This window comes from Rhinoraja longicauda, chromosome 1, assembly GCF_053455715.1.
Source record: "Rhinoraja longicauda isolate Sanriku21f chromosome 1, sRhiLon1.1, whole genome shotgun sequence".
NCBI classification, from domain to species: Eukaryota; Metazoa; Chordata; class Chondrichthyes; order Rajiformes; family Arhynchobatidae; genus Rhinoraja; species Rhinoraja longicauda.
In genome coordinates, this window is record NC_135953.1 from 142,167,366 (window position 1) to 142,184,363 (window position 16,998).

The 16,998-nt window shown below is 70.5% G+C and overlaps 1 protein-coding gene across 1 annotated transcript in view; it reads left to right on the forward strand.

Annotated features, from left to right (window-relative positions):
- LOC144594047 (nuclear factor NF-kappa-B p105 subunit-like) overlaps nucleotides 1-16,998 on the forward strand; it is a 49,885-nt gene that overhangs the window by 17,547 nt on the left and 15,340 nt on the right. Inside the window, exons 5-6 of the mRNA XM_078400261.1 lie at nucleotides 689-791; nucleotides 15,095-15,210. Of these exons, the coding sequence (XP_078256387.1) occupies nucleotides 689-791; nucleotides 15,095-15,210 (219 nt within the window). The remainder of the gene's footprint in view (nucleotides 1-688; nucleotides 792-15,094; nucleotides 15,211-16,998) is intronic.

Genomic DNA, 16,998 nt, shown 5'->3' on the forward strand with positions numbered 1-16,998 from the left:
CAGGTTACTGATTGTGAATGATCAGCCATGATCACAATGAATGGTGGTGCTGGCTCGAAGGGCTGAATGGCCTCCTCCTGCACCTATTTTCTATGTTTGTCAAATGCCTTGAATCCATGTAGACCACACTTGTCAACTAATCAGACTGTACTAGGCTTTATCTTGCACTAAACGTTATTCCCTTTATCCTGTATCTGTCCACTGTCCACTGTCCACTGTCCACTGTGGACACTGGCTCGATTGTAATCATCTTTCCGCTGACTGGACAGCAGACTGCAAAAAGCTTTTCACTGTACCTCGCTCGGTACACGCGGCAATAAACTAAACACAACTAAACTCAAATGTCCCAGATTTGTCAGTTGAGTATTTAATTGTCATGTGTGTGAGGTGTGGACGCCCAGCACAGCTGGCAGGACCATCTCAGGTGAAGGGTCCCAACCTGAAACGTCACCTATCCATCTTCTCCAAACTTGCTGCCTGACCCCACTGAGTTACTCCAGCACTCTGTGTCCATGTTCTCCACAGATGCTGCCTGACCCGCTGAGTTACTCCAGCACTCTGTGTCTTTTTCCCCTGGCTCAGTGTCTCCCCCTGGGGGTGGGTTGGTCAGCTTCGGGCTGGTCGCAGGGAGGGATGGCGTGTTCCTGTGAGGACATGGCTCTGACACACGTGTGCTTCGGACCCTCAGGCCGGGACTGAAGTCGACGCCGCCACGTTTGACGGGTCAACTGCACTTCACATCGCAGCGGGGAGAGGATCAACCAAACTGTGTGCCTTGCTGATGGCTGCCGGTGAGTAGCCCAGGCCTAGTGGTCAGTGGACATGAGCGGTGGGTGCGTGGGGAGATGGGCGGTGGGTCAATGGGGAGATGGGCGGTGGGGAGATGGGCAGTGGGTCAGTGGGGGGATGGGCGGTGGGTCAGTGGGGGGATGGGCGGTGGGTCGGGGGGAGATGGGCGGTGGGTCGGGGGGGGATGGGCGGTGGGTCGGGGGGGGATGGGCGGTGGGTCGGGGGGAGATGGGCGGTGGGTCGGGGGGGGATGGGCGGTGGGTCAGTGGGGGGATGGGCGGTGGGTCAGTGGGGGGATGGGCGGTGGGTCAGTGGGGGGATGGGCGGTGGGTCAGTGGGGGGATGGGCGGTGGGTCGGGGGGGGATGGGCGGTGGGTCAGTGGGGGGATGGGCGGTGGGTCGGGGGGGGATGGGCGGTGGGTCGGGGGGAGATGGGCGGTGGGTCGGGGGGGATGGGCGGTGGGTCAGTGGGGATGGGCGGTGGGTCAGTGGGGGGATGGGCGGTGGGTCAGTGGGGAGATGGGCAGTGGGTCAGTGGGGAGATGGGCAGTGGGTCGGGGGGGGATGGGCGGTGGGGAGATGGGCAGTGGGTCAGTGGGGAGATGGGCAGTGGGTCGGGGGGGGATGGGCGGTGGGTGCGGGGGGAGATGGGCGGTGGGTCAGTGGGGATGGGCGGTGGGTCAGTGGGGAGATGGGCAGTGGGTCAGTGGGGATGGGCAGTGGGTCAGTGGGGAGATGGGCAGTGGGTCGAGGGGGGATGGGCGGTGGGGAGATGGGCAGTGGGTCAGTGGGGGGATGGGCGGTGGGTCAGTGGGGATGGGCGGTGGGTCAGTGGGGGGATGGGCGGTGGGTCAGTGGGGAGATGGGCGGTGGGTCAGTGGGGAGATGGGCAGTGGGTCGGGGGGGGATGGGCGGTGGGTCAGTGGGGAGATGGGCAGTGGGTCGGGGGAGGATGGGCGGTGGGTCAGTGGGGGGATGGGCGGTGGGTCAGTGGGGAGATGGGCAGTGGGTCGGGGGGGGATGGGCGGTGGGTCAGTGGGGGGATGGGCGGTGGGTCAGTGGGGATGGGCGGTGGGTCAGTGGGGGGATGGGCGGTGGGTCAGTGGGGGGATGGGCAGTGGGTCAGTGGGGGGATGGGCGGTGGGTCAGTGGGGGGATGGGCGGTGGGTCAGTGGGGGGATGGGCGGTGGGTCAGTGGGGGGATGGGCGGTGGGTCAGTGGGGGGATGGGCGGTGGGTCAGTGGGGGGATGGGCGGTGGGTCGGGGGGGATGGGCGGTGGGTCAGTGGGGGGATGGGCGGTGGGTCGGGGGGGGGATGGGCGGTGGGTCGGGGGGGGATGGGCGGTGGGTCAGTGGGGGGATGGGCGGTGGGTCGGGGGGGGATGGGCGGTGGGTCGGGGGGGGATGGGCGGTGGGTCAGTGGGGATGGGCGGTGGGTCAGTGGGGGGATGGGCGGTGGGTCAGTGGGGAGATGGGCAGTGGGTCAGTGGGGATGGGCGGTGGGTCGGGGGGGATGGGCGGTGGGTCAGTGGGGGGATGGGCGGTGGGTCAGTGGGGGGATGGGCGGTGGGTCAGTGGGGATGGGCGGTGGGTCAGTGGGGGGATGGGCGGTGGGTCAGTGGGGATGGGCGGTGGGTCAGTGGGGGGATGGGCGGTGGGTCAGTGGGGGGATGGGCGGTGGGTCAGTGGGGGGATGGGCAGTGGGTCAGTGGAGATGGGCGGTGGGTCAGTGGGGGGATGGGCGGTGGGTCGGGGGGGGATGGGCGGTGGGTCGGGGGGGGATGGGCGGTGGGTCGGGGGGGGATGGGCGGTGGGTCAGTGGGGATGGGCAGTGGGTCAGTGGAGATGGGCGGTGGGTCAGTGGGGGGATGGGCGGTGGGTGCGGGGGGGATGGGCGGTGGGTCGGGGGGGGGATGGGCGGTGGGTCAGTGGGGATGGGCGGTGGGTCAGTGGGGGGATGGGCGGTGGGTCAGTGGGGAGATGGGCAGTGGGTCAGTGGGGATGGGCGGTGGGTCAGTGGGGATGGGCGGTGGGTCAGTGGGGGGATGGGCGGTGGGTCAGTGGGGAGATGGGCAGTGGGTCAGTGGGGATGGGCGGTGGGTCAGTGGGGAGATGGGCAGTGGGTCAGTGGGGGGATGGGCGGTGGGTCAGTGGGGAGATGGGCAGTGGGTCAGTGGGGATGGGCGGTGGGTCAGTGGGGAGATGGGCTGTGGGTCAGTGGGGATGGGCGGTGGGTCAGTGGGGAGATGGGCAGTGGGTCGGGGGGGGATGGGCGGTGGGTCGGGGGGGGATGGGCGGTGGGTCAGTGGGGATGGGCGGTGGGTCAGTGGGGGGATGGGCGGTGGGTCAGTGGGGAGATGGGCAGTGGGTCAGTGGGGATGGGCGGTGGGTCGGGGGGGATGGGCGGTGGGTCAGTGGGGGGATGGGCGGTGGGTCAGTGGGGGGATGGGCGGTGGGTGCGGGGGGGGATGGGCGGTGGGTCAGTGGGGATGGGCGGTGGGTCAGTGGGGGGATGGGCGGTGGGTCAGTGGGGGGATGGGCGGTGGGTCGGGGGGGGATGGGCGGTGGGTGCGGGGGGGGGATGGGCGGTGGGTCAGTGGGGGGATGGGCGGTGGGTCAGTGGGGGGATGGGCGGTGGGTGCGGGGGGATGGGCGGTGGGTCAGTGGGGGGATGGGCGGTGGGTCAGTGGGGGGATGGGCGGTGGGTGCGGGGGGGATGGGCGGTGGGTCAGTGGGGGGATGGGCGGTGGGTCAGTGGGGGGATGGACGGTGGGTGCGGGGGGGATGGGCGGTGGGTCAGTGGGGGGATGGGCGGTGGGTCAGTGGGGGGATGGGCGGTGGGTCAGTGGGGGGATGGGCGGTGGGTCAGTGGGGGGATGGGCGGTGGGTCAGTGGGGGGATGGGCGGTGGGTCAGTGGGGATGGGCGGTGGGTCAGTGGGGGGATGGGCGGTGGGTCAGTGGGGGGATGGGCGGTGGGTCAGTGGGGGGATGGGCGGTGGGTCAGTGGGGGGATGGGCGGTGGGTCAGTGGGGGGATGGGCGGTGGGTGCGGGGGGGGATGGGCGGTGGGTCAGTGGGGGGATGGGCGGTGGGTCAGTGGGGGGATGGGCGGTGGGTCAGGGTCAGTGGGGGGATGGGCGGTGGGTCAGTGGGGGGATGGGCGGTGGGTCAGTGGGGATGGGCGGTGGGTCAGTGGGGGGATGGGCGGTGGGTCAGTGGGGGGATGGGCGGTGGGTCGGGGGGGGATGGGCGGTGGGTGCGGGGGGGGATGGGCGGTGGGTCAGTGGGGGGATGGGCGGTGGGTCAGTGGGGGGATGGGCGGTGGGTGCGGGGGGGGTGGGCGGTGGGTCAGTGGGGGGATGGGCGGTGGGTGCGGGGGGGGATGGGCGGTGGGTCAGTGGGGATGGGCGGTGGGTCGGGGGGGATGGGCGGTGGGTCAGTGGGGGGATGGGCGGTGGGTCAGTGGGGGGATGGGCGGTGGGTCAGTGGGGATGGGCGGTGGGTCAGTGGGGGGATGGGCGGTGGGTCAGTGGGGGGATGGGCGGTGGGTCGGGGGGGATGGGCGGTGGGTGCGGGGGGGGATGGGCGGTGGGTCAGTGGGGGGATGGGCGGTGGGTCAGTGGGGGGATGGGCGTTGGGTGCGGGGGGGGATGGGCGGTGGGTCAGTGGGGGGATGGGCGGTGGGTGCGGGGGGGGATGGGCGGTGGGTCAGTGGGGATGGGCGGTGGGTCAGTGGGGGGATGGGCGGTGGGTCAGTGGGGGGATGGGCGGTGGGTCAGTGGGGGGATGGGCGGTGGGTCAGTGGGGGGATGGGCGGTGGGTCAGTGGGGATGGGCGGTGGGTCAGTGGGGATGGGCGGTGGGTCAGTGGGGGGATGGGCGGTGGGTCAGTGGGGGGATGGGCGGTGGGTCGGGGGGGGATGGGCGGTGGGTGCGGGGGGGGGGATGGGCGGTGGGTCAGTGGGGGGATGGGCGGTGGGTCAGTGGGGGGATGGGCGGTGGGTGCGGGGGGATGGGCGGTGGGTCAGTGGGGGGATGGGCGGTGGGTCAGTGGGGGGATGGGCGGTGGGTGCGGGGGGGATGGGCGGTGGGTCAGTGGGGGGATGGGCGGTGGGTCAGTGGGGGGATGGACGGTGGGTGCGGGGGGGATGGGCGGTGGGTCAGTGGGGGGATGGGCGGTGGGTCAGTGGGGGGATGGGCGGTGGGTCAGTGGGGGGATGGGCGGTGGGTCAGTGGGGGGATGGGCGGTGGGTCAGTGGGGGGATGGGCGGTGGGTCAGTGGGGATGGGCGGTGGGTCAGTGGGGGGATGGGCGGTTGGTCAGTGGGGGGATGGGCGGTGGGTCAGTGGGGGGATGGGCGGTGGGTCAGTGGGGGGATGGGCGGTGGGTCAGTGGGGGGATGGGCGGTGGGTGCGGGGGGGGATGGGCGGTGGGTCAGTGGGGGGATGGGCGGTGGGTCAGTGGGGGGATGGGCGGTGGGTCAGGGTCAGTGGGGGGATGGGCGGTGGGTCAGTGGGGGGATGGGCGGTGGGTCAGTGGGGATGGGCGGTGGGTCAGTGGGGGGATGGGCGGTGGGTCAGTGGGGGGATGGGCGGTGGGTCGGGGGGGGATGGGCGGTGGGTGCGGGGGGGGATGGGCGGTGGGTCAGTGGGGGGATGGGCGGTGGGTCAGTGGGGGGATGGGCGGTGGGTGCGGGGGGGGTGGGCGGTGGGTCAGTGGGGGGATGGGCGGTGGGTGCGGGGGGGGATGGGCGGTGGGTCAGTGGGGATGGGCGGTGGGTCGGGGGGGATGGGCGGTGGGTCAGTGGGGGGATGGGCGGTGGGTCAGTGGGGGGATGGGCGGTGGGTCAGTGGGGATGGGCGGTGGGTCAGTGGGGGGATGGGCGGTGGGTCAGTGGGGGGATGGGCGGTGGGTCGGGGGGGATGGGCGGTGGGTGCGGGGGGGGATGGGCGGTGGGTCAGTGGGGGGATGGGCGGTGGGTCAGTGGGGGGATGGGCGTTGGGTGCGGGGGGGGATGGGCGGTGGGTCAGTGGGGGGATGGGCGGTGGGTGCGGGGGGGGATGGGCGGTGGGTCAGTGGGGATGGGCGGTGGGTCAGTGGGGGGATGGGCGGTGGGTCAGTGGGGGGATGGGCGGTGGGTCAGTGGGGGGATGGGCGGTGGGTCAGTGGGGGGATGGGCGGTGGGTCAGTGGGGATGGGCGGTGGGTCAGTGGGGGGATGGGCGGTGGGTCAGTGGGGGGATGGGCGGTGGGTCAGTGGGGGGTGGGCGGTGGGTGCGGGGGGGATGGGTGGTGGGTCAGTGGGGGGATGGGCGGTGGGTGCGGGGGGGGGTGGGCGGTGGGTCAGTGGGGGGATGGGCGGTGGGTCAGTGGGGGGATGGGCGGTGGGTCAGTGGGGGGATGGGCGGTGGGTCAGTGGGGGGATGGGCGGTGGGTCAGTGGGGGGATGGGCGGTGGGTCAGTGGGGGGATGGGCGGTGGGTGCGGGGGGGGATGGGCGGTGGGTCAGTGGGGGGATGGGCGGTGGGTCAGTGGGGAGATGGGCGGTGGGTCAGTGGGGGGATGGGCGGTGGGTCGGGGGGGATGGGCGGTGGGTCAGTGGGGGGATGGGCGGTGGGTCAGTGGGGGGATGGGCGGTGGGTCAGTGGGGATGGGCGGTGGGTCAGTGGGGGGATGGGCGGTGGGTCAGTGGGGGGATGGGCGGTGGGTCAGTGGGGATGGGCGGTGGGTCAGTGGGGGGATGGGCGGTGGGTCAGTGGGGGGATGGGCGGTGGGTCGGGGGGGGATGGGCGGTGGGTGCGGGGGGGGATGGGCGGTGGGTCAGTGGGGGGATGGGCGGTGGGTCAGTGGGGGGATGGGCGGTGGGTGCGGGGGGGGATGGGCGGTGGGTCAGTGGGGGGATGGGCGGTGGGTGCGGGGGGGGATGGGCGGTGGGTCAGTGGGGATGGGCGGTGGGTCAGTGGGGGGATGGGCGGTGGGTCAGTGGGGGGATGGGCGGTGGGTCAGTGGGGGGATGGGCGGTGGGACGGGGGGGGATGGGCGGTGGGTGCGGGGGGGGATGGGCGGTGGGTCGGGGGGGGATGGGCGGTGGGTCAGTGGGGGGATGGGCGGTGGGTGCGGGGGGGGATGGGCGGTGGGTCAGTGGGGGGATGGGCGGTGGGTCAGTGGGGGGATGGGCGGTGGGTCAGTGGGGATGGGCGGTGGGTCAGTGGGGAGATGGGCGGTGGGTGCGGGGGGGGATGGGCGGTGGGTCGGGGGGGGTGGGCGGTGGGTGCGGGGGGGATGGGCGGTGGGTCAGTGGGGGGATGGGCGGTGGGTCAGTGGGGGGATGGGCGGTGGGTCAGTGGGGATGGGCGGTGGGTCAGTGGGGGGATGGGCGGTGGGTCAGTGGGGAGATGGGCGGTGGGTCAGTGGGGATGGGGGGTGGGTCAGTGGGGGGATGGGCGGTGGGTGCGGGGGGGGATGGGCGGTGGGTCAGTGGGGGGATGGGCGGTGGGTCAGTGGGGGGATGGGCGGTGGGTCAGTGGGGGGATGGGCGGTGGGTCAGTGGGGATGGGCGGTGGGTCAGTGGGGGGATGGGCGGTGGGTCAGTGGGGGGATGGGCGGTGGGTCAGTGGGGGGATGGGCGGTGGGTGCGGGGGGGGATGGGCGGTGGGTCAGTGGGGGGATGGGCGGTGGGTGCGGGGGGGGATGGGCGGTGGGTGCGGGGGGGGGTGGGCGGTGGGTGCGGGGGGGGATGGGCGGTGGGTGCGGGGGGGATGGGCGGTGGGTGCGGGGGGGGATGGGCGGTGGGTCAGTGGGGGGATGGGCGGTGGGTCAGTGGGGAGATGGGCGGTGGGTGCGGGGGGGGATGGGCGGTGGGTCAGTGGGGGGATGGGCGGTGGGTCAGTGGGGATGGGCGGTGGATCAGTGGGGGGATGGGCGGTGGGTCAGTGGGGGGATGGGCGGTGGGTCAGTGGGGGGATGGGCGGTGGGTCAGTGGGGGGATGGGCGGTGGGTCAGTGGGGATGGGCGGTGGGTCAGTGGGGGGATGGGCGGTGGGTCAGTGGGGGGATGGGCGGTGGGTCGGGGGGGATGGGCGGTGGGTCAGTGGGGGGATGGGCGGTGGGTCAGTGGGGGGATGGGCGGTGGGTCAGTGGGGATGGGCGGTGGGTCAGTGGGGGGATGGGCGGTGGGTCAGTGGGGGGATGGGCGGTGGGTCAGTGGGGATGGGCGGTGGGTCAGTGGGGGGATGGGCGGTGGGTCAGTGGGGGGATGGGCGGTGGGTGCGGGGGGGATGGGCGGTGGGTCAGTGGGGGGATGGGCGGTGGGTGCGGGGGGGGATGGGCGGTGGGTCAGTGGGGGGATGGGCGGTGGGTCGGGGGGGATGGGCGGTGGGTCAGTGGGGGGATGGGCGGTGGGTGCGGGGGTGGATGGGCGGTGGGTCAGTGGGGGGATGGGCGGTGGGTCAGTGGGGGGATGGGCGGTGGGTAGGTGGGGATGGGCGGTGGGTCAGTGGGGTGATGGGCGGTGGGTGCGGGGGGGGATGGGCGGTGGGTCGGGGGGGGATGGGCGGTGGGTCGGGGGGGATTGGTGGTGGGTCAGTGGGGATGGGCGGTGGGTCAGTGGGGATGGGCGGTGGGTGCGGGGGGGGATGGGCGGTGGGTCAGTGGGGGGATGGGCGGTGGGTCAGTGGGGGGATGGGCGGTGGGTCAGTGGGGATGGGCGGTGGGTCAGTGGGGGGATGGGCGGTGGGTCAGTGGGGGGATGGGCGGTGGGTGCGGGGGGGGATGGGCGGTGGGTCAGTGGGGGGATGGGCGGTGGGTCGGGGGGGGATGGGCGGTGGGTCAGTGGGGGGATGGGCGGTGGGTCAGTGGGGGGATGGGCGGTGGGTCAGTGGGGGGATGGGCGGTGGGTCAGTGGGGATGGGCGGTGGGTCAGTGGGGATGGGCGGTGGGTCAGTGGGGATGGGCGGTGGGTCAGTGGGGGGATGGGCGGTGGGTCAGTGGGGATGGGCGGTGGGTCAGTGGGGATGGGCGGTGGGTCAGTGGGGGGATGGGCGGTGGGTCAGTGGGGGGATGGGCGGTGGGTCGGGGGGGATGGGCGTTGGTTCCGGGGGGGATGGGCGGTGGGTCAGTGGGGGGATGGGCGGTGGGTCAGTGGGGGGATGGGCGGTGGGTGCGGGGGGGGATGGGCGGTGGGTCAGTGGGGGGATGGGCGGTGGGTGCGGGGGGAGATGGGCGGTGGGTCAGTGGGGATGGGCGGTGGGTCGGGGGGGATGGGCGGTGGGTCAGTGGGGGGATGGGCGGTGGGTCAGTGGGGGGATGGGCGGTGGGTCAGTGGGGATGGGCGGTGGGTGCGGGGGGGGATGGGCGGTGGGTCAGTGGGGGGATGGGCGGTGGGTGCGGGGGGGGATGGGCGGTGGGTCAGTGGGGATGGGCGGTGGGTCAGTGGGGAGATGGGCGGTGGGTCAGTGGGGGGATGGGCGGTGGGTCAGTGGGGGGATGGGCGGTGGGTCAGTGGGGATGGGCGGTGGGTCAGTGGGGGGATGGGCGGTGGGTCAGTGGGGGGATGGGCGGTGGGTCGGGGGGGGATGGGCGGTGGGTGCGGGGGGGGATGGGCGGTGGGTCAGTGGGGGGATGGGCGGTGGGTGCGGGGGGGGATGGGCGGTGGGTCAGTGGGGGGATGGGCGGTGGGTGCGGGGGGGGATGGGCGGTGGGTCAGTGGGGATGGGCGGTGGGTCAGTGGGGGGATGGGCGGTGGGTCAGTGGGGGGATGGGCGGTGGGTCAGTGGGGGGATGGGCGGTGGGTCGGGGGGGATGGGCGGTGGGTCAGTGGGGGGATGGGCGGTGGGTCGGGGGGGGATGGGCGGTGGGTCAGTGGGGGGATGGGCGGTGGGTGCGGGGGGGGGATGGGCGGTGGGTCGGGGGGGGGATGGGCGGTGGGTCAGTGGGGGGATGGGCGGTGGGTCCGTGGGGGATGGGCGGTGGGTCGGGGGGGGATGGGCGGTGGGTGCGGGGGGGATGGGTGGTGGGTCAGTGGGGGGATGGGCGGTGGGTGCGGGGGGGGATGGGCGGTGGGTCAGTGGGGATGGGCGGTGGGTCAGTGGGGGGATGGGCGGTGGGTCAGTGGGGGGATGGGCGGTGGGTCAGTGGGGGGATGGGCGGTGGGTCAGTGGGGATGGGCGGTGGGTCAGTGGGGGGATGGGCGGTGGGTCAGTGGGGGGATGGGCGGTGGGTCAGTGGGGGGATGGGCGGTGGGTCAGTGGGGGGATGGGCGGTGGGTGCGGGGGGGGATGGGCGGTGGGTCAGTGGGGATGGGCGGTGGGTCAGTGGGGGGATGGGCGGTGGGTCAGTGGGGGGATGGGCGTTGGGTCAGTGGGGATGGGCGGTGGGTCAGTGGGGGGATGGGCGGTGGGTCAGTGGGGGGATGGGCGGTGGGTCAGTGGGGAGATGGGCGGTGGGTCAGTGGGGGGATGGGCGGTGGGTCGGGGGGGATGGGCGGTGGGTCAGTGGGGGGATGGGCGGTGGGTCAGTGGGGGGATGGGCGGTGGGTCAGTGGGGGGATGGGCGGTGGGTCAGTGGGGAGATGGGCGGTGGGTCAGTGGGGATGGGCGGTGGGTCAGTGGGGGGATGGGCGGTGGGTCAGTAGGGGGATGGGCGGTGGGTGCGGCGGGGGATGGGCGGTGGGTCAGTGGGGGGATGGGCGGTGGGTCAGTGGGGGGATGGGCGGTGGGTCAGTGGGGGGATGGGCGGTGGGTCAGTGGGGGGATGGGCGGTGGGTCAGTGGGGGGATGGGCGGTGGGTCAGTGGGGGGATGGGCGGTGGGTCAGTGGGGATGGGCGGTGGGTCAGTGGGGGGATGGGCGGTGGGTCAGTGGGGGGATGGGCGGTGGGTCAGTGGGGATGGGCGGTGGGTCAGTGGGGGGATGGGCGGTGGGTCAGTGGGGAGATGGGTGGTGGGTGCGGGGGGGGATGGGCGATGGGTCAGTGGGGGGATGGGCGGTGGGTGCGGGGGGGGTGGGCGGTGGGTCAGTGGGGATGGGCGGTGGGTCAGTGGGGGGATGGGCGGTGGGTCAGTGGGGGGATGGGCGGTGGGTCAGTGGGGGGATGGGCGGTGGGTCAGTGGGGGGATGGGCGGTGGGTCAGTGGGGGGATGGGCGGTGGGTCAGTGGGGGGATGGGCGGTGGGTCAGTGGGGATGGGCGGTGGGTCAGTGGGGGGATGGGCGGTGGGTCAGTGGGGGGATGGGCGGTGGGTCGGGGGGGGGTGGGCGGTGGGTGCGGGGGGGGATAGGCGGTGGGTCAGTGGGGGGGGTGGGCGGTGGGTCATTGGGGGGATGGGCGGTGGGTGCGGGGGGGATGGGCGGTGGGTCAGTGGGGGGATGGGCGGTGGGTGCGGGGGGGGATGGGCGGTGGGTCAGTGGGGATGGGCGGTGGGTCAGTGGGGGGATGGGCGGTGGGTCAGTGGGGGGATGGGCGGTGGGTCAGTGGGGGGATGGGCGGTGGGTCGGGGGGGATGGGCGGTGGGTCAGTGGGGGGATGGGCGGTGGGTCGGGGGGGGATGGGCGGTGGGTCAGTGGGGGGATGGGCGGTGGGTGCGGGGGGGGATGGGCGGTGGGTCAGTGGGGGGATGGGCGGTGGGTCAGTGGGGGGATGGGCGGTGGGTCAGTGGGGATGTGCGGTGGGTCAGTGGGGAGATGGGCGGTGGGTGCGGGGGGGGATGGGCGGTGGGTCGGGGGGGATGGGTGGTGGGTCAGTGGGGATGGGCGGTGGGTCAGTGGGGATGGGCGGTGGGTGCGGGGGGGGGATGGGCGGTGGGTCAGTGGGGGGATGGGCGGTGGGTCAGTGGGGGGATGGGCGGTGGGTGCGGGGGGGGATGGGCGGTGGGTCAGTGGGGGGATGGGCGGTGGGTGCGGGGGGGGGTGGGTGCGGGGGGGGGATGGGCGGTGGGTCAGTGGGGGGATGGGCGGTGGGTCAGTGGGGATGGGCGGTGGGTGCGGGGGGGGGATGGGCGGTGGGTGCGGGGGGGATGGGCGGTGGGTCAGTGGGGGGATGGGCGGTGGGTGCGGGGGGGGATGGGCGGTGGGTCAGTGGGGGGATGGGCGGTGGGTCAGTGGGGATGGGCGGTGGGTGCGGGGGGGGATGGGCGGTGGGTGCGGGGGGGGATGGGCGGTGGGTGCGGGGGGGGATGGGCGGTGGGTCAGTGGAGATGGGCGGTGGGTCAGTGGGGAGATGGGCGGTGGGTCAGTGGGGGGATGGGCGGTGGGTCAGTGGGGGGATGGGCGGTGGGTCAGTGGGGGGATGGGCGGTGGGTCAGTGGGGGGATGGGCGGTGGGTCAGTGGAGATGGGCGGTGGGTCAGTGGGGAGATGGGCGGTGGGTCAGTGGGGAGATGGGCGGTGGGTCAGTGGGGGGATGGGCGGTGGGTCAGTGGGGGGATGGGCGGTGGGTCAGTGGGGGGATGGGCGGTGGGTCAGTGGGGATGGGCGGTGGGTCAGTGGGGGGATGGGCGGTGGGTCAGTGGGGGGATGGGCGGTGGGTCAGTGGGGGGATGGGCGGTGGGTCAGTGGGGGGATGGGCGGTGGGTCGGGGGGGATGGGCGGTGGGTCAGTGGGGGGATGGGCGGTGGGTCAGTGGGGGGATGGGCGGTGGGTGCGGGGGGGGTGGGCGGTGGGTCAGTGGGGGGATGGGCGGTGGGTCAGTGGGGATGGGCGGTGGGTCAGTGGGGGGATGGGCGGTGGGTCAGTGGGGGGATGGGCGGTGGGTCAGTGGGGGGATGGGCGGTGGGTCAGTGGGGGGATGGGCGGTGGGTCAGTGGGGGGATGGGCGGTGGGTCAGTGGGGGGATGGGCGGTGGGTCAGTGGGGATGGGCGGTGGGTCAGTGGGGGGATGGGCGGTGGGTCAGTGGGGGGATGGGCGGTGGGTCAGTGGGGGGATGGGCGGTGGGTCAGTGGGGTATGGGCGGTGGGTCGGGGGGGGATGGGCGGTGGGTCAGTGGGGGGATGGGCGGTGGGTCAGTGGGGGGATGGGCGGTGGGTGCGGGGGGGGTGGGCGGTGGGTCAGTGGGGGGATGGGCGGTGGGTCAGTGGGGATGGGCGGTGGGTCAGTGGGGGGATGGGCGGTGGGTCAGTGGGGGGATGGGCGGTGGGTCAGTGGGGGGATGGGCGGTGGGTCAGTGGGGGGATGGGCGGTGGGTCAGTGGGGGGATGGGCGGTGGGTCAGTGGGGGGATGGGCGGTGGGTCAGTGGGGATGGGCGGTGGGTCAGTGGGGGGATGGGCGGTGGGTCAGTGGGGGGATGGGCGGTGGGTCAGTGGGGGGATGGGCGGTGGGTCAGTGGGGGGATGGGCGGTGGGTCGGGGGGGGATGGGCGGTGGGTCAGTGGGGGGATGGGCGGTGGGTCAGTGGGGGGATGGGCGGTGGGTCAGTGGGGGGATGGGCGGTGGGTCAGTGGGGGGATGGGCGGTGGGTCAGTGGGGGGATGGGCGGTGGGTCAGTGGGGGGATGGGCGGTGGGTGCGTGGGGGGGTGGGCGGTGGGTGCGGGGGGGGATGGGCGGTGGGTGCGGGGGGGGATGGGCGGTGGGTGCGGGGGGGGATGGGCGGTGGGTGCGGGGGGGGATGGGCGGTGGGTGCGGGGGGGGATGGGCGGTGGGTCAGTGGGGGGATGGGCGGTGGGTCAGTGGGGAGATGGGCGGTGGGTGCGGGGGGGGATGGGCGGTGGGTCAGTGGGGGGATGGGCGGTGGGTCAGTGGGGGGATGGGCGGTGGGTCGGGGGGGGATGGGCAGTGGGTGCGGGGGGGATGGGCGGTGGGTCGGGGGGGATGGGCGGTGGGTCGGGGGGGGTGGGCGGTGGGTCAGTGGAGATGGGCGGTGGGTCGGGGGGGATGGGCGGTGGGTCGGGGGGGGATGGGCGGTGGGTCGGGGGGGGATGGGCGGTGGGTCGGGGGGGGATGGGCGGTGGGTCGGGGGGGATGGGCGGTGGGTCGGGGGGGATGGGCGGTGGGTCGGGGGGAGATGGGTGCACGACACGGTGGCGCAGCGGTGGAGTTGCTGCCTTACAGCGAATGCAGCGCCGGAGACCTGGGTTCCATCCCGACTACGGGCGCTGTCTGTACGGAGTTTGTACGCTCTCCCCGTGACCTGCGTGGGTTTTCACCGAGATCTTCGGTTTCCTCCCACACTCCAAAGACGTGCAGGTTTGTGGGTTAATTGGCTGGGTAAATGTAAACATTGTCCCTAGTGGGTGTAGGATAGTGTTAATGTGCGGGGATCGCTGGTCGGCGCGGACCCGGTGGGCCGAAGGGCCTGTTTCCGTGCTGTATCTCTAAACTAAAACCACATGAGCTTTGCTGGACATTGTCCCACAGCCCTGACCTGTCCGTGTGAGAGGGGATCTCGTCCCCCTCCCTCCCCACCCCCTCCCCACCCCCTCCCCTCCCCTATCCCCTCCCTATCCCCTCCCTACCCGCTCCCACTCCATATTCCCACTCCACTCCCCTCCCTATCCCCACCCCTCCCCTCCCTATCCCCCCTCCACTTCCCTCCCTGTCCTATCCCATGCACTCTCTTCCCTATCCCCCTCCCTTCCCTCTCCCCCTCCCCTCTGTCCCCTCTCCTCCAGTCAAACCCGCACGGTCACGGGGAGAGCGTGCAAACTCCACACAGACAGCACCCGTAATCAGGATGTGGTTGGGTCCCTGGCGCTGTGAGGCAGCAGCTCTACCCGCTGCACCATGGCAGCGTCACTGGAGCGAGGGTCTCTTTGTGACCACACTCATCTTCCAGGGACCTCGTTAGATCGGCCTTCACTGCAGCCACAGTCAGGTTGTGCTGTGGGCAGGTTGTGTCCATGAGGTCTAGCAGCAGAATGAGGCCATTCGGCCCATACAGTCCACTCCGCCATTCAATCATGGCTGATCTATCTCTCAACCCCATCTCCTGCCTTCTCCCCACAACCCCTGACACCCGCACTGATCACGAATCTATCTATCTCCGCCTTAAAAATACCCACTGACTTGTCCTCCACAGCCGTCTGTGGCAATGAATCCCACAGATTCACCACCCTCTGGCTAAAGAAACTCCTCCTCATCTTCCTAAAAGAAGGTCTTTTAATTGCGAGGCTGTGCCCTCTGGCCCTAGACTCTCCCACTAGTGGATACATCCTCTCCATATCCACTCTGTGCCTTGTCTCACTATGTGGTGAGTTTCAATGTGGTCCCCCCTCATCACAGAAAATAAAAAACAGGTGCATGAGGAAGGAGGCCACTTGGCCCTTCGAGCCAGCACGGCTGGCTTGTGAAGGGTTGTGTGTAACATGTGCTGTATCACACAGGTGCTGACCCACACATACAGAACCATGAGCCCCTGGCAGAGAGGGCAGACCAGGACTCTGACGACGAAGGCATCTTCTGTGGGACCACCCCCCTGGACATGGCCACCACTGAGGAGGTACGAGCGCACGGAGCCGAGGAGCCGGACGCACGGCTCAGTGTATATGTGAAGGAAGGGAGGGAGGGATGGGGCAGTGTATATGTGAAGGAAGGGAGGGAGGGATGGGGCAGTGTATATGTGAAGGGAGGGAGGGATGGGGCAGTGTATATGTGAAGGGAGGGAGGGATGGGGCAGTGTATATGTGAAGGGAGGGAGGGATGGGGCAGTGTATATGTGAAGGGAGGGAGGGATGGGGCAGTGTATATGTGAAGGGAGGGAGGGATGGGGCAGTGTATATGTGAAGGGAGGGAGGGATGGGGTAGTGTATATGTGAAGGGAGGGAGGGATGGGGCAGTGTATATGTGAAGGTAGGGAGGGGTGCTCCTCAGCTCCCCCACCCTTCCCCTTCTTTCTTTCCTTTCCCCTCCGCTATCGACTCCTCCCTACTCCCTCCCCTATTTTATTTTATGCCCCTTCTCCCTGTTCCTTCTCTGCTATCCCCCCCCCCCCCACTCTGGTCATACAGTGTGGAAACAGGCCCTTCAGCCCAACTCACCCACACCGGCCAACATACCCCAGCAACACTAGTCCCATGTGCCTGTGTTTGGTCCGTGTCCCTCCAAGCCTGTCCTATCCATGTACCTGTCTAAATAAATGTTCTTAAATGTTGCAAGGGCACCGAGAAATGTTTCTACATTTCACTCCCCATCTTCCTTCCTTATTGGGCGGTCACGGTGGCGCAGCGGTAGAGTTGCCGCCTTACAGCGAATGCAGCGCCGGAGACCCGGGTTCCATCCCCACTACGGGTGCTGTCTGTACGGAGTTTGTACGTTTTCCCCGTGACCTGCGTGGGTTTTCTCCGAGATCTTCGGTTTCCTCCCACACTCCAAAGACGTGCAGGTTTGTAGGTTAACTGGCTTGGTAAATGTAAAAATTGTCCCTAGTGGGTGTAGGAAAGTGTTAATGTGTGGGGATTACTGGTCGGCGCGGACCCGGTGGGCCGAAGGGCCTGTTTCTGCGCTATATCCCTGAAAAATCAGATTCCACATTGTATCCTTTTGTCTTCTTCATTGATCACCTGCAGCCTCGATTACTGTATCCACCCATCACCCCTTCCCCTCACCTGTACCCACCTAACACCCCTTCACCTGCACCCACCTATCACCCCCTCACCTGTATCCACCATCACCTGTATCCACCTATCACGCCCCTCACCTGTATCCACCCATCACCTGTATCCACCTATCACCCCCTCACCTGTAACCACCCATCACCTGTATCCACCTATCACGCCCCTCACCTGTATACGCCCCTCACCTATATCCACCCATCACCTGTATCCACCTATCACCCCCTCACCTGTATCCACCCATCACCTGTATCCACCTATCACCCCATCACCTGTATCCACCTATCACCTGTATCCACCTATCACCCCCTCACCTGTATCCACCTATCACCCCCTCACCTGTATCCACCTATCACCCCCTCACCTGTATCCACCCATCACCTGTATCCACCTATCACCCCATCACCTGTATCCACCTATCACCCCCCTCACTTGTATCCACCTATCACTCACCAGGCTTTGCCCACCTCTCTTTCCCAGCTTTCTCCCCCCTACTCCATCAGTCTGAAGAAGGGTCCCGCCCCACAATATCACCTGTCCACAGAGGCTGCCTGACCTGCTGAGTTCCTCCAGCACTCTGTGCTTTGCTGAAGGCTGCAGCACGTGCAGTTCCTTGTCCCGGCCTCGCTGGTCGGGTTGAATAGTTCCCCACCCTCCCTCGCCTCAGTTCATTGTCA